This window comes from Panthera tigris, chromosome X (assembly GCF_018350195.1).
Source record: "Panthera tigris isolate Pti1 chromosome X, P.tigris_Pti1_mat1.1, whole genome shotgun sequence".
NCBI classification, from domain to species: Eukaryota; Metazoa; Chordata; class Mammalia; order Carnivora; family Felidae; genus Panthera; species Panthera tigris.
Window position 1 is genome coordinate 89,380,748 of NC_056677.1, and position 15,688 is coordinate 89,396,435.

Below are 15,688 nucleotides of genomic sequence, written 5' to 3' on the forward strand. Positions count from 1 at the left end.
GTCAGATAACACCATGTTAATTAAGAGAAATATTTTTATTTACCTTAAGTTTACTTTCCAGAAGTTCAACGCTAGTGATCAGGTAGGTGGCCTCGGATTCATTTAACCCATGAACTACAGCTTCTTTGCCAAGCGTGGCATATAAAGTCACAACTACATAATAAAAAAAAATACAAATGTGAACTAATTAAACAGTTAGGAGCTACATTATTTAAGTCAGCCTTTTGTGATAGGAACATTCATGGATGCACACATCTTATAATGTAATTTCATTTCACAGTCTCTGCCAATATCTTTCAACACTGCCTCAAACTTCGAGGTAGCCCCAACTTTTCCTTATAAATTCACAGGATTCTAACATCCTAAACCTGAAGAAACCCAGAAATACTGGAAGTGCCACAACTGTTCAAAAATTAGGCAATCATGATTCTCGAGGTGAGTAAGTTTCTGGCTGAACTGCTAATTCCGGTCAGAGCTAGCCTACCTAGGACTACCCTGTGACATGCAGGTTCACTGGCCATGGCACCAAACAGTGGGTAAGTCCTTGAGAATCTTCAGACTGAGGATCTCAAATCTGAATCATGTTCTCACTCCTTCTAGGGAGTTTTTTATGTGGGCCCAACGTCCACGCTGATTAGTGACCTCTAAGCCGTAACTGGGTGGCCAAGGAGATCTAGTCTTTAGGAGCTACCAGAGAAAGGAAACATGGGCTGAAACCAGGACCAGTTAGTATCAAAGGACATCTGCTAAACCTAGATCGGATTGGAAATTCAGCTCTAGGCTCGTAACCAAAACAGCGACGTGGGTAAGAAGAGCCACTTTTCACAAGCTATTGTTTATTGAAGTTGGGTGATGGGTACATAGGGGATCATTTCATATTCATTTTTGTTTGCCTGAAATTCAAACTCCTGATTCCTACACTACACCTGTAGTGTTCTACCTCATTCAGTAAATAACTTAGTGCCTAGCACACGACAGGCACTATTCTGGACTTAGAATTTTTTTAAACCATTTCATGCACAATTGCAAAAACAAATGTTTGTGAAGCAGGAAGACACCCAACTTTACTTTCTGGCCAACATATCTAATGTGCTCATTTCACACGTAAAACAGAATGAGTCAAATGAGATGCCCTGGACGTGAAGCAACAAATTAGAATTATCCTAAGCAACGGTATTTTTGTTTTTAATCATTATTTTGTGTGTCACTTCCTAAAAAACACCCCCAGGTCCCAAATATTTCAGGTACAATTCACTTCCAATTGAAAAGCAAAATCCTAAATTCTATCCATTCAGCTGCCAACTAATTCCCACGCTAGCTCTTAGAAATTACTTTAACAGGCATTATCAGATATCTTTTAACTACATTACGTACTGCTTTATGGATACAATGGATGCAGAAAAATTGCTAAAGAACACCTACCTTGAAAACAATAAGGTTGCAGGACAATTTCACATGTTACTAAAACCCTTTCTGTCCCCCTTCAAAAACACAAGGCACTTACGAGGGAAGTTGTACTTAAAGCAGGTCTGTGCCGCAATCATCCATTCGGCCCTGGTCTCACAGAAAATGGCAATAGTGTTCTTTGGTTTTAGTCCCAATGCAGTGAGTCCACTACCAAAATTATTCACTCTGCGGTTCACTTCGAGATAGCTCATCCACTTATAAGTCCCAAGAATTAACTGTTAAGGAGAGACATTCTCTGAATATTAGTACATTCAAGCAAGCAATTAAAATACCATTCAAAGTGTAGAGCTCTAAAATTGCCTTTAAGTGAATACACAGAAGCCATGAGCACCTTCTGAGAATTTGTTATGCAGCATATTTAAATGGAATGGCAGCATATTTAACATGCATTCGATTTATGATAAAGTAAAAACATACCTTCCCCTTAAAACAAATTAAAAAGCACAGAAATGCTATACCTTCTTAAAAACCTTTCCATTTGGCTGCATTTCATTTTCTTCACTTAGGATCTCTCTGGTCCCAAGGCTGTCCTTCTTCCCAAACTTGGACACAGCATGATCAAATAACTTATCCAGAGTGTCTGCTCCAGGGATGTCTATGACAGCTAGCGAGTCGAAGTGCGTGACAGAGCGATATGGACTTCCAGGTTTGTCTGAAGTGGGCTTAGCTTTTATTCTCTTTGCCATAGCGTTTTTCTTCTTCGCATTGGTAAGAAAATACCATGGAATAAATATAAGGGCACTGTATATTGTTATTAACAAGTGGACAGGCAGCAAAATAATGGTGAGCACGTTTAGCCTAAGTTTCATAGTGGCAAGGCTTCTACAATGGTGTTTATTTCTTGTTATTCTTTGGCTGCAGAAAGCCTTATTTTGCTGAAGAAGGCAATAATGGAAGCAGCAGTAAGAGGAGTATAGCCAAGGCAGTTCAATTTTAATGATACAGATAAAAGTTAGTAATCTTTGGAAGCCGACAATAAAGTACACCTGTAGGTGAAGACAATGAACCAGGCAGAGAGCAGGAAAAAAAAACAAAAACAAAACAAAAGAGTATTAACAAGTTGATAGCAACATTGATTTAAATACTCAGGTCTTCAGTAGTTTATATAATTGATTTGATACAGCAAGTTGAAATAACTGGTCTGAAAGACTGGCATTTTCCATTTTAATCATTATTACCATAAACTTCTCAATTTATTTATTTTTTTGGTTTTTAGGTATATTCTGCCATCACTCTGCAAGTCACTTGAGGGACACTACTTTAATGCATACACGAATGCACGGATGTGGTATTTCAGCTTGGCTAAACTTTGGGAATGCCAATGATGAGGTTTCTCTTAAGTATGCCCATGTGAACCAGGTAGTTTTAAACAGGAATGGGTTTTGTAGCCCAAAGGGGAGAAATCCACCAGTTTAAGGCTTACTTCTCAATGCTCAACCCAGAGATACTATTCTGAGTTCCTCATCAAGGTAAATTTCTGCGGTAATGCTATGCATTATCTCCAGTCCCCCAAAGTGGAACAATACAATCATAAAGTCATTTCCTAAGTGTCCATTTTGTGCTCAAAATTGCACCCGTGGCCTGGGAGGAGGAGGAGTCAGAAAGAGGTCCGAAGTAGTGTAAGTCCCGGCCTTCGCTCATTACCAGTTACCGCTAATGAGGCCATCTGCACACAAGACAGAGCCAGTGTTTTTCAAACGTTTTGGAGGGAGAGGGGCGGCGAAACAAACCACTCCTTTGAATAAAAACTCCTGCCAACGTCCCACACATGCAAGCAAAGTGGAACTACTCTGGCTGAACCCAGGGGTGAAGTGTGCCAAGTCCCACCCCGGACTTCCTGGAAGCCTGCTCCCAAAGTGCCCACCGAAGCATTTCCAGTGAAAAGCCTGCTGGAAACACCTAAGTGCTGTGGCATGCGGTACAAACAATGCGACAGACATCATGAGGAAGTGCAAAATGGCCAGCAGTAACTAAAGGGAGCTCTGTGAAGAGTAGACTTTTAAAGTGGACCTGATGTTGGGGGATCTGGAAAATTAAGGAGAAAGAATGGAGAGCATTCCGGGCAGGGAAACCACATGGCAAGATGCAGAGGTAGGAGTGAAAGAGCTTTGGGAGAGTGGGAGTGCCCATAAGGACACTAGACTGACTGGGGCATAGAGTAAGTACATGTTGGCTAAATAGGCTACGGGTAGTGCAGGATCTGACAAATCAGACCAAGTAATTTTGATCTGATTGAATCAGACAGAAAACTGGGGGCCTCTGCAGGTCAGAAAGAGAGTGCCAATTGGAAAGGAATGGCAGAACCGGCCTCAGGGATGATTATAACTCACAGGGAGCTTGCCTTCAGCTGAGAAAGCTATTTTGGTGAGTGGAAGAATATTTCAGCGATAAAAATTAAAATAATAGTTCGCTTTGGGACACCTGGTGGCTCAGTCGGTTAAGCATCTGACTTTGGCTCAGGTCACGTTCTCACAGCTTGTGGGTTTGAGCCCGTGTCGGGCTCTGTGCTGATAGCTCAGAGCCTGGAGCCTGATTCGGATTCTGGGTCTACCTCTCTCTCTCTGCCCCTCCCTCGCTCATGCTCTGTCTTTCTATCTCTGTCAAAAATAAATAAACATTAAAAAATTTTAAATAATAGTTCACTTTAAGGAGACAAATTGAATGAAGCCCATCCTTCTGCAACTCTGGTGGAACCTATTGAACCCAGGACAGTTGTTTGTTTTAACACCAATTACCATAAAGTGGTTACCTTAATCCTGCCTCCACTTTAGTTTATGCCCTGCAACCTAGTGGGGCAAGATGAGCAAGAAACTACAGGAACAAAGACCTGGGTTTCAGTCCCTATCTCTGTCACCAAGTGGCTGTGGAAGCTTGAGCCGAACAAGCTATCTGAGCTTAAAATCAAACTAGATCGGTAGCCCTTAACTTCTTAGAGGTGATGGACCCTTTTGAGAATCCAACTGCGACCTATAAACCCAAGATATGCAAAAGGGTCTATGTGATTTTAGGGGGTTTGTGAGTTCCCTAAAATCCATCCATAAACCCCAAAGGGTGACACCAACTCTGAACTAAGAACTGCTGGCTTATATGATTTCCTGGGGTCCTTCCGACTTTAAATTTGGGGATTTACCCTACCTAGAAATTGCTGCCTTGGTCTGACAAGTCGGGTCATTCATCTCTTCAAAACAAGTTATGTCAAGTGTCCATCATGGTGTCTGGTCCTCAATATGCAAGATCCCCTCTAACAATCCTCCATCATTCATTTCACAATGACTCAAATCCACAATCATCTTTCCTTTTTCTAACTTCCTACATCACTTGAAATGTCTACCACTCATTTCAATCCTTGATTACGGATATTCTAAACATCTAAGCCCCTAAGTCCACAGCAAGGACCAGTAGTTCTCAACCTGATCAAACCCAACACCTTTTTCTTAGAACAAATATTCTGTAATACTCTCTTATCAATCTTGAAAGGTAGTCATAGATGATAACCCACTTACATACATAATTTTAAAAAATAATTCCTTACTGGTAATAGAAAGGAGTACCAAAAGGAAATTAATTCAAGACACAACAATACTTACTTCGATACATAAATTGTCAGAGACAGTACCAGAAGTCCCCCCAAAAAGTCTCTGAATTGATATTATGCCCTAATGAGTACCACCTGACCTTCAACTGAGACATTGTCAGACTTGGGGCTGAAGATATATAGACAGCTTTTGAAGGGTTTATAATCTAATTGTATTAGTTGCATTATACATTTTTATTAATCTTTTACACATATTTGCCTTAAGGCTCAGAAGTAGGGCAATGTCTTTTGCTTAATCCTCGTAATACAGAGACACATTGGTGTAAACACACACACACAACACAACACATACACAGCAGACAAGCCTCAAAGAACATCCAGGTGAGGAGAGCTCTGAGACATCAGTTAGTTCAGGTGTTTTCAAATTCTTTCTGGTGGTGATGAGGGGGGCCTGGGTCATCTACTGGAATAAAATCTTATATGAACATGAAAATACAAAGGTAGATAGATAGATAGATAGATAGATAGATAGATAGATAGATAGATAGATAGATAGATAGTAGATAAAAGGAAAACGCAGAGCTGCTTTGGGAGGGGAGGACTGACAGCCCCTGACAGGACTCCTTGGAACCCCCGGTTCAGCTGAATGTTTGAACCATTGGCGTTTTCAGTGAATGAGTGACAGCTGAGGCCCGTCCCCTGGTCAGTTGCTCATTCAAGCCAGCCTCTGCCCAGCGTCGCCTGTCATCTGAAAATCTTTCCTTGCCAAAGGTTTTCCAGGGTTACATTCAGGTCTATTGATAAATTGATTTCAAGAAAAGAAGAAAACACCTACTCTGTGTAAGTTTTGAGCCCTTAGTACAAAGATGAGTAAAGCACACATGCCTCAATCATTTACATGCATTACACATGTGTTCATATGTATGGTAGGGGGCAGGGAGATCAGTTCACAAATACATAGAAAATGTAGAATGTAATATATCCCATAAGAAGGGTGCCTGGCTGGCTCAGTTGGAAGAGCATACAACTCTTGGTCTTGGGGTCATGAATTCAAGCCGCACATTGGGTGTAGAGATGACTAAAAAAAAACAAATACTAATAAACTTTTTAAAACGTTTGTGTGTGTGTGTGTGTGTGTGTGTGTGTGTGTGTGTACATACACCTCCAGTAAGAACAAAAGGCTAAACATATTCAAGGGGGGGAACTGCATCAGTTTTGGGGGAAAAAGAGATGAAGGAGGAAGTAGAACCAGCTGGAAAGATTTCACAAAAACCATAGTAGTTGAGATAGGTAGGTTTTCAAAAGGAAAAGAAAAAGAGTGGAGAATGAGGACAGTCCTATCAGAGAGAACAAATGGATGAGCAAATGGACGGAAGCAGAACAGCGCAGGATGGAGGTGAGAACCGGCCAGTAGGGTAGCAGGTGCCTGATGCTTTCCATGTAAGATCCTGCTCCACTTTGGGGATCTAAGTCAATGAGAAAACTGCATTTTTTCAGAGCCAACTTCACTAGCATGTAGCTCTACTGTAAGAGTCACATGCGTATGATGGTTTAGCAACTCAAGATTCACTCCCTGGCTATCGCATTACGGGGATATGTCCTCTGCAGAAGAGAAAGGCTGAGTTCCTGGGCGGTAAATGGGTTAAACCGAGGTGGGAGATCTGGGTCTGACCTCGTATGTGCTATGAAGTGTGACTCTGAACAGGTAATATGACCTCTCACAAGCTCTGTATCTCTGTCTAAGCTCATGTATAAAACAGGAATACTGCTTGTGCTATTTGGTGGCATTGTTGGGAGAATCCTTCCCCATGGCCAGCTTACATTCCATGGGCAATAATAATCAGTCTCTGGAATACCCTCTTGAGTTTCTGGCCCCTCTCCCATTTTGTTGTACTTCTTCAGCTAAACTACACCTGGGCTGAATCCAATCCTCCACTGAAGTGTGCATCTGCACCCATGCAGCTGAATTTGGCTAGAAAAAAACCGGACGTGCTGAGCATCCCCCCTTCACCCCTATTTGATAAGGACCTGGTGGTGCTGCTCCACTGACTCTTCCCTCACCCACCCCGTTAATTTTCCCTGCTTGACTGAATCGTTCCCATAAGCATCGTAACAGGCTATTACCTCTGTCACTTTAAAAACCATTCCCTCTCTCGGAAGCTCTTCTCTGGCCCCAGCCCCCTTTCTTTTCTTCAGGACTCCTTGAGAGTTGCCTACACTTTTCATCTCCCAGTCCTTTCCCCCTATTTCCTCTGGAACCTACTACTCAGGCTTTTACACACTACCACTCCACAAAGTGCTCTGATCGAGGGCCCCAATGACTTCCATGCCATCACATCCCAAGGTCAGTTAAGGCTCCCACTTCTCCCTTGATTCATCAACAGACTTTGACACAGCTGCCCCCTCTGTTCCTCACTGAAACGACTTCACTTGGCTTCCAGGAGACCACAGTTCTTCCAGTTTTCTCCTGACTTCTCTCGCTGTTCCTTCTCAGTCTTCTTTGCTGCTTCTTCCTCATCTCCCTGACCTCTAAATGCAACAGTCCTCAGTCCCTGCCCCTCCTCTTGTCTTTCTCTCCACCCATGCCATGGGGATCCCATTTAGTCCCACAGCTTCAGATAGCATATATATACGGTGATGACTTCCAATTTTTTCCCCCTAGCCTGGAGGTCTTCCTTAAACACCAGATTTGTCAATCCAACTTCTTCCTCAACAGATCCCTATCAGTTAAATACCTCAGACTTAATATGGTCCAAGTGGAGCTGCTGATCATCTGGCCTCACACCTGCTCCACCCAGTCTTGCCCATCTCTGTAATTCCAGTCACTCTGACCAAAAAAAAAAAAAAACCCTTAGAGATTCACTTCCACTCTTCTTTCTCACACATTCCACACCGATCAGCAGCAAATCCTACCAGCTCTGACAAGACACATACCCAGGTGAACTGCTTCCCGCCACTTCCACTGCTACTGTACTGGTTTCAGCCACTATCATTGCACCTGAATAAATGCATTTGCCCATCTGATCTCCCCGCCTCCACTTTTATAACACATTCTAAACTCAGCAGCCAGAATGCTCTGCTGCAAATGTAAGGTTGATTATGTCATTGCTCTGCTCAAAACCTTTCAAAGGATCCCCATAGGACCCCCTCAGTCCTCACTCTACCCAATGAGACTATGTGATCTTTCCCCTATCTCTGAAATTTCTGACTTCCTCTCCTATGCTTTCCCCTGGCTCATTCTGTTATAGTTCTACCTGTTACTTGCTGTTTCTGAAACACATCAGGCATGACCCTGCCTCAGGGCCTTTGTACACACTATTCTCTCTGCCTGGAATGTTCTTCCAAGATACCTGCATAGCTTATTCTCTCATCACCTTTTTGTCTTTACTGAGATACCACCTTCTCCAGCCATCCGAAAATTGCACCCCAACAACCTGCAGTCCCTTTCTCACTCTGTTCTTCTCCTTAGCACTTATCACCAATATGACATATGCTTTCTTCTTCATATTTATTATTGACATCCCCATTAGAACATAAGCTCCATGAGACAGGGTTTACAGTTTGCTGCTGAACCCACAGTGATTACTGTGGTCTTTCCAAGCATTAGCAGTTCAATAAATTCGTTGACTGAAAATAAGAATATACATGGAACTACTCTAAAATAAAGTAAAAATGTATGCAAGGACCACAGCCTGAAGACCACCAACCTCAGTCATCTTTAAAAAAGAAAATCACTCTCTATGTCAAGAATAAATAAAACATTTAAAAAAAGAAGAAAAAGAAAATCAGGGGGGTGCCTGGATAGCTCAGGTAATTAAGCTTCCAACTTTGTCTCAGGTCATGATCTCACAGTTTGTTGAGTCAAGCCCTGCATCAGGCTCTGTGCTGACACTTGGCAGCCTGGAGCCTGCTTCAGATTCTGTGTCTCCCTCTCTCTCTGCCCCTTCCCCCCTCACATTCTCCCTCTCTCTCTCTCTCTCTCTCTCTCTCTCTCATAAATAAACATTTAAAAAAATTTTAAATCACTTGTCCATGCCAACATTCTATGAGAGGGTATCCTGTTAAAATATGTGCTAATTATAATAAATTTGAACATGTTCTTAGTCACTTAATAGAAAATATGGGGACGCTTGGGTGGCTCAGTTAAGCATCCAACTCTTGATTTCAGCTCAGGTCATGATCTGACTGTCATGAAATCAAGCCCTGCATCAGGCTCCATGCTAGGTGTTGAGCCTACTTAAGATTCTCTCTCCCTCTCAAAAAAAAAAAATGTATAAATCTGCCTGTTGCACAGAAGTGAAAGACTGCTGTTACAAAAGCCTGAAGGCTTGGGGTGCGCCTGGGTGGCTCAGTCGGTTAGGCGTCCAACTTTAGCTCAGTTTATAATCTCATGGTTCGTGAGTTCGAGCCCCATGTCGGGCTCTGTGCAGACAGCTTAGAGCCTAGAGCCTGCTTTGGATTCTGTATCTCCCTCTCTCTCTGCCCCTCCCCAGCTTGCTCACTTGCTCTCTTTCTCTCTCTCTCTCTCTCTCAAAAATAAATAAAACATTAAAGTTATTTTTTTAAACAATAAAAAATAAATAAAAGCCTGAAGTCTTGGGGCAGCTGGGTGGCTCAGTCAGGTAAGACTCTAGATTTTGGCTCAGATCATGATCTCACAGTTCTTGTGTTCGAGCTAGGCATGGGGCTCCACGCTGGCAGTGTGGAGCCTGCCTGGGATATTCTCTCTCTCTCTCTCTCTCTCTCAGCCCCTCCCCAGCTCACTGACTCTAAGGAAATAAACTTAAAAAAAAAAATAAAGAAAAGCATTGAAGGCTACACAATTGGTACTATGTGCTTTTTCACCAATGCCTTTCACAAAGGTTATGCTGTCCTTACATGTATGAAGAGTGATACTGCTGCCCTACCAGAGGCCATGAACTCTCAGCTGTGCTTCCTTGAAATCAAGTAATTCACTTGTATGGCAACCAGGAAAGGGAAGGCCATCCTTTTCAGTCACAAAATAATTCACTGTCCCTGCTGATGTTTACCGTTCCACATGGAAATCAGATTAATAACTACATACTGAGCATTTACTATGGGCTAGGCACCATGCTTGATCCTTTAGATGCATTATCTCATTTAATCCTTCAGGAAACCCCTTTGAGGTAGTCCCCTCATTTTACTGATGATGCAACTGTCTCAGAGAGATAATATGCCCAAGGTGACACAGCAAAGCAGGGATTTTGACCCAGGTCTAACAGATTTTAAAGTCTATGCTTTCAGCTATACTGTCTGTGACCCTGATCATACTGGTATAATCCAAATAGGTGAGAGTGACAAACCTTGTGTATGAAGAAATCCTGGCAGCAATTTTGAGCACTGATCTGTCCTAAATCCTAAGGCATTTTTATGGGTGGGGGAAAAAAGCCCTTTAGGCATCTAGTAAGTCCTAGAAGTCTTAGTGGAAAATCAGATAAAATTTTCTTTTACTTTTTGTCCTGAGGTCAAGTTTAATGTTAAGTATTTCATTCCAGTTACTTCAAACGCTCTCAGATAGTTAGGTTAAAACACAAAAGCATTAGTGGTACATTTAAGCTTTGGCATATGCAAAGTAAACACATACTACATATTGATCAAAATCTGAATTTAAAAGAAGAAATCATCTCCCCCAGAAGCATGTGACACAACATCAATTTAAGAATGAAAGAGAAAAACTCATAAACTGAAGTCGATTAATGCCAAGACATTTTTTTTTCAGAAGTTTGAGAAAATGGAGTAAACCAAGCAAGGACCCATGCATTTGCCAACCTGAAATACGCAATAAGGACAAATTAACTTCACCTGTCCTTGCACAGGACTTTATCAAAATGTAAAAGGCATCAATTTGAAAACCAACGATGAACTGTGTGAGTGCTACTTGAAGAAATCACATTTTCAAGTCACACGTTATTTAAGGATAATTTAAATACCAAATAAAGAAACAAGTTGCCTTCTGAAAAGGAGTAGCCATATGCACTAAACATTAAATCAGGAAACAATTATAAAATTTCAAAGAGATTAAACAGATAAAGCGTACCTGTGGCTCTTTAAAAGATCGTATTTCTACACAGATGTTGCATCACCAAGACTTTTGTAAAGGGGTGGAGTGCTTTTTTTAAAATCCTAGTTTGTTTCATACATTCTTTAAAAAGTTCCAAATGATATTAACATACAGGAGAAAGCTCAAATGCAATGTTAAAAGAATAGCTGCATTTGGTTAATGAAATCAAACTTTACAGGAGCTATATTACAATAGAATTCACTTAATATTTTAATAGTAAAACTTTAAAAATATTACTGTTTTAAGAAAACAAAAGGCATTAAAAGAATAGCTAGTAGGATCTTTTGCTGTTAGTCTGCAAGACTGAATCATCTTGTGAAAGATATATTCATCAGCCCCTTGTAAGTCTCACCTGATTCAAATTGACAGACCAATCTAATCAATATGGCATAATCTGTACAATCAAGCTTTAAATCCGATACAAAACAATTAGAAGAATACATTTGAAAACTGAAAAAGCAAAACAGAAACAAAGACCTAGGGTGAACATATACATGCCCTATCCCAACACACTGCACCTGTGCCTAGCAAGCTATTTTTTTTTTTTTTTTTTTGACCAGCAGCGTCTCACAACTATGACTGATCTTTGGGTGCGTCTCTAACAAGATTAACCAAGCCTGTCTACTTCATCACCTGGAGAGTTATTAACTCCTGAAGTCGCCATCCTGCCAGTCTCTTCCCAGCTTTTCCCAGCAAAGAAAGCACCTCAGCTGCCATGTTGAAGATGCTCTTTCACACTGCAGCAAAAGTTCCCTCCCATAATGCCTTAAGAACATCCCCAGCATGCATCAGATTATGTTTTTTCTAGGTCATAGGATCTTGTAATTGGGATCCTATCTATATGTGTTGAAATAAGGTGATCTAATGTGTTGAAATGAGGAGATCTGGGAGCCAATGTTGCTGCCTACACATTTCACATACATTGTGTAATTATATATCTATTCCCCATTTTAAGTGATCACCACACACTTGATTTTTAAATATTATGAAGCTTTCAAAAGTCAGGAGTTGGTTGTATGGATTTTACCCAAAGATTGCATTTAAGGAATTGTGAGGATAAACCATGCTAGTAATGGCCACATACTGACAAAGCATGATGTTACCATCCAACTTTATCAGACACCTGGAAAAGGGAAGAAAAACTAAGTTCCGAGAGGTATGTGTTTGGAGAAACATAAAAAAGGGTTCAGTGCCATAAAGGGTGAGTAGATAGCACAGTGCCCATTTCAATGTTCTGCAGCTACTGCTGAAAATTAACTGCTACAGATCCCTGTAAACAAAACCTTGCTGCTGAATTAGGGGGCGCATCGCACCGTGGCGTAGCCTTTAATTTTGTCTGTAAAGTCTTCTATTGCCTAGGTAATTTTTCTCCAAAGGAACACAGTTATGGTTTTAACAGATGCTAATCAAAAATAATTGGGTTACAGAACTTCACTTTAAATTAGGGGAGCCTGGGTGGCTCAGTCGGTTGAGCATCCAACTGCAGCTCAGGTCATGATCTCACAGTTCATGAGTTTGAGCCCCACATTGGACTCTGTGCTGACAGCTCAGAGCCTGGAGCCTGCTTCAGATTCTGTGTCTCCCTCTCTCTGCTTCTCTCTCTCTCTCAAAAATAAACAAACATTAAAAAAATTTTAAAAATCAAATTAACTTAGTTATAATAAATGTATTTTGTCCAAGTGAAAGTTACACAGACTGTATCTCCTGTCATGTTACCTACTTGTCAACAATAAAGTAATACAAACCACAAGTATAGATTACAAAAAAAAATCTGTGACCAGCAGTAATACTCCCATAGTAATAACTTTGTGTAGCAGGGAGAATTTTGCAACTATACCTTTTTTGCCACATGACTTACCCTCCACATTTGCTAGAGGAGCCAGTCTAACAGGTTAGTTCTTTGTTAATGTAGTTACCCAGTACTTTATACTGTTAAAAATTATGCAACAATGTAATCTTTATTTCTTACAAAATGGCCAAGTAAGTCACTAAAATTCAACCCCATGGCCACCATGTGAAACTGGATGACCCTGTTTTGTTTTTTTTTAAAGCTCACTCTGCTCTTCAGTATTAAATACATCTTTATAAGTGAGACTAATAAAAGAACTCAAAGACTGATCGGTCTGTTGAAGACTGAAATCCTGTAACCATTCAGTCAACTCTCAAATATTAGCACTGGTAAAGAGAAGGGCACAGATATTCCAAAGACAGATCATTCAAAATGTATATTATGGGGGGTGGGATGCCTCACATTTTAGAAATTAAAAAATTATTAACTAAAGCATGTATTTATGAAGCTAAATACAAGAAGCCATGGAAAAGTACTCATAGAGTCAATGTCTCCATACTAGGGATGAGGAATACTTTCCATTCTGCTCTCTTCACGTTCATTTGTTTACCTGGCCCATGCATGTTTCACTAAGGTGAGGGAGGGAGGGAAATGGAATTCGGTATTTCTGTTTTGAAGTGTATTTTGGGATAAGCAAGGCCAAGCTCTGCCAACTGAAGAGGAGTCTCTAAAGTGTCAAAGACACTCCCAAGAACCTGTACACACTCCTGAACACAATTGGCCATATGTTTCTGCTAATGCTTTTTGGCAACTCCCACTCTTTGCCTTGGTAGTTTTTTCTCTTACCTATCTAGATGGGCTGTAGGCCGATTGCTATAAATGTTTATCTATGTTTGCAGTGTGTGTGTGCGTGAGAGAGTGAGAGTGAGAGTGAGAGAGAGAGAGAGAGAGAGAGAAGTAGGGAGGGAGAGAGAAAGGAAACAAACTCTGTGGATAAATAAATTAATTATACAAGTCTGAATACTACTGCCTTCACAATGGAACCACAGTCTATTTCCCAAAGGAAACACTAACCTCACTGGTATCTTACTTGTTTGATCAATCCCGGCGTAGTGTGCTAAGTAGCTGAATTCAGAGACAGTGAATTCAGGTCTGCTTATGAAAATTTCTGGCTGCGCTTAAGGTTTTTCTAATGCAAACTAATAATCGGTCGACTTTAGCACTGAGCTGTACAAGAACATCAAGTCTTGAATTTCTTTACACTTGCAATTCAAAAATAGTTATTAGCACATGAGAACTACCAGTTCGTCTGTTTCAAGTTTATAACCTATTATAATTAAAGCGATTCGTAGAAAGACCAGAAATACAAGAGAGGCAGCATCGTATACAGGGTTTTGGTCCTGGTTCAGCAGCTTGCTGAACTGTAAGACCTGGAACAAATTAAATAACCTCTTGTCTGTTTCCTCATCTGTAAAATGAGAAAGCTGGGTTCTTATTTTAAGATATCACAGACCAGTAAGTTTTTGAAACAAAAAAAGGATGGTGAGAGAAATAACACACCTGCCTTTTTTTTTTTTTTTTTTTTTGGCCAGGTATGGACATTTAAAAAAAAACAAAACAAAACAAAACAAAAAAACCCTACCATTTGCTCTCACCATCATTTCATAGAAGATAGAATGTATTTAATCTCCCAAATTAGATGGACAGATCTTATAATAACAAGTAATCGTGTAAATGGGAAGAGTTTAGCTTTAAGAAACAAATGGCCCATTGTCCTTACTCTCCTCACTTCACCGTGGACCAATAAAAACTCTTCACTGACCAGCATTTGTCTGAAAATCAATGTTTGGGAAATACTAGACTAGATAATTTTCAACGTCCAAGACTCAAACACTGTGATTCTAATTTAAGTGCTCTGTTGTATTTCTTTGATTCCATGCTATGGTCTAGAGTAGATGCTTCAGCGAAGGACAGGACTAATACTTACAACTCTGAAAATCAGGAATATATTTAAGTCAGTTTTGAGAAACAGTAACTGGAATAAGGTTTAATTTATTAGGGAGGATATATGCTACTACAGATCTATCTTCATCAGTAATAATGAACCTCATTACATCTGAGGAAATTGATGCAAAGGGAAGCAAGATACCTTGTCAAAGACACTCAACAGCCTGTAAGCCTCAAGAGTCAGAACTGGAACTCCAATCTGTGAGTCCATGTTTTGGTATCACTCAAGGAAAAAGATTTTACTTAGATTTCAATTATCACCTCCCCTTTTATAAATGAATGATGATGGTCTAAATTTTACAAGGTGTACAGGGTGAAAAGTTTTCCCACTTTACTTTTCCAAATCCTGCCTTTTTAAGACAAACATTGGCAGGGTTTTTCCACTACAAAATGAGTCAAGATGCCTGTTAGTATGGTTAAAACTTAATTTTCTCCAAAAGTTGATAAAATTACAAAGTTAGAATTTTTAAAGAACAAATACTTACAGATTTCCTTTTTCTCTCAAGAAGAACACGTCTATCTTCTTTTATTTCAATCTGCAATAAAAGACAACACTTATGGCTACAATGACATGAGAAAAGAACTCCTTTAAAAAAAAAACAAAACTCAAGTGCTGTTTTGCATTACCTGTGCACCTTAGCTCATGATGAGCCAGGTATCAAAGGAAAACCAAGAAATGACTAGAGATGATCTGGCTAGAAGTAATGCTATTAGAATCTCAGAAAAGTAATTGAGCCTGATTAAGAAACCGTAGTCAAAACTCTGTGGGGAAAAAATGGCAAGATTAAAAAATGAGTGGAGGGGGTAT

At 40.3% G+C, this 15,688-nt stretch overlaps 1 protein-coding gene across 6 annotated transcripts in view; it reads right to left on the minus strand.

The window, feature by feature from the left end:
- Window positions 1-15,422, minus strand: part of ACSL4 (acyl-CoA synthetase long chain family member 4) — a 69,097-nt gene extending 53,675 nt beyond the window's left edge. For 3 of the 6 annotated variants that reach the window (XR_006213603.1, XR_006213602.1, XM_042975313.1), the window contains exons 1-3: window positions 1,926-3,889; window positions 1,505-1,682; window positions 44-153 (exon numbers count right to left, since the gene is read on the minus strand). Coding sequence is in view for 4 of the 6 variants with exons in the window: in XM_042975313.1 (XP_042831247.1) it covers window positions 44-153; window positions 1,505-1,682; window positions 1,926-2,276 (639 nt within the window). In the remaining 2 variants the exon portion in view is untranslated. Of the gene's footprint in view, window positions 1-43; window positions 154-1,504; window positions 1,683-1,925; window positions 3,890-15,365 lie in introns of those variants that run through there. The other 3 variants (XM_042975314.1, XM_042975312.1, XM_042975311.1) reach the window with 3 other exon arrangements.
- Between the last annotated feature and the right edge of the window lie 266 nt (window positions 15,423-15,688).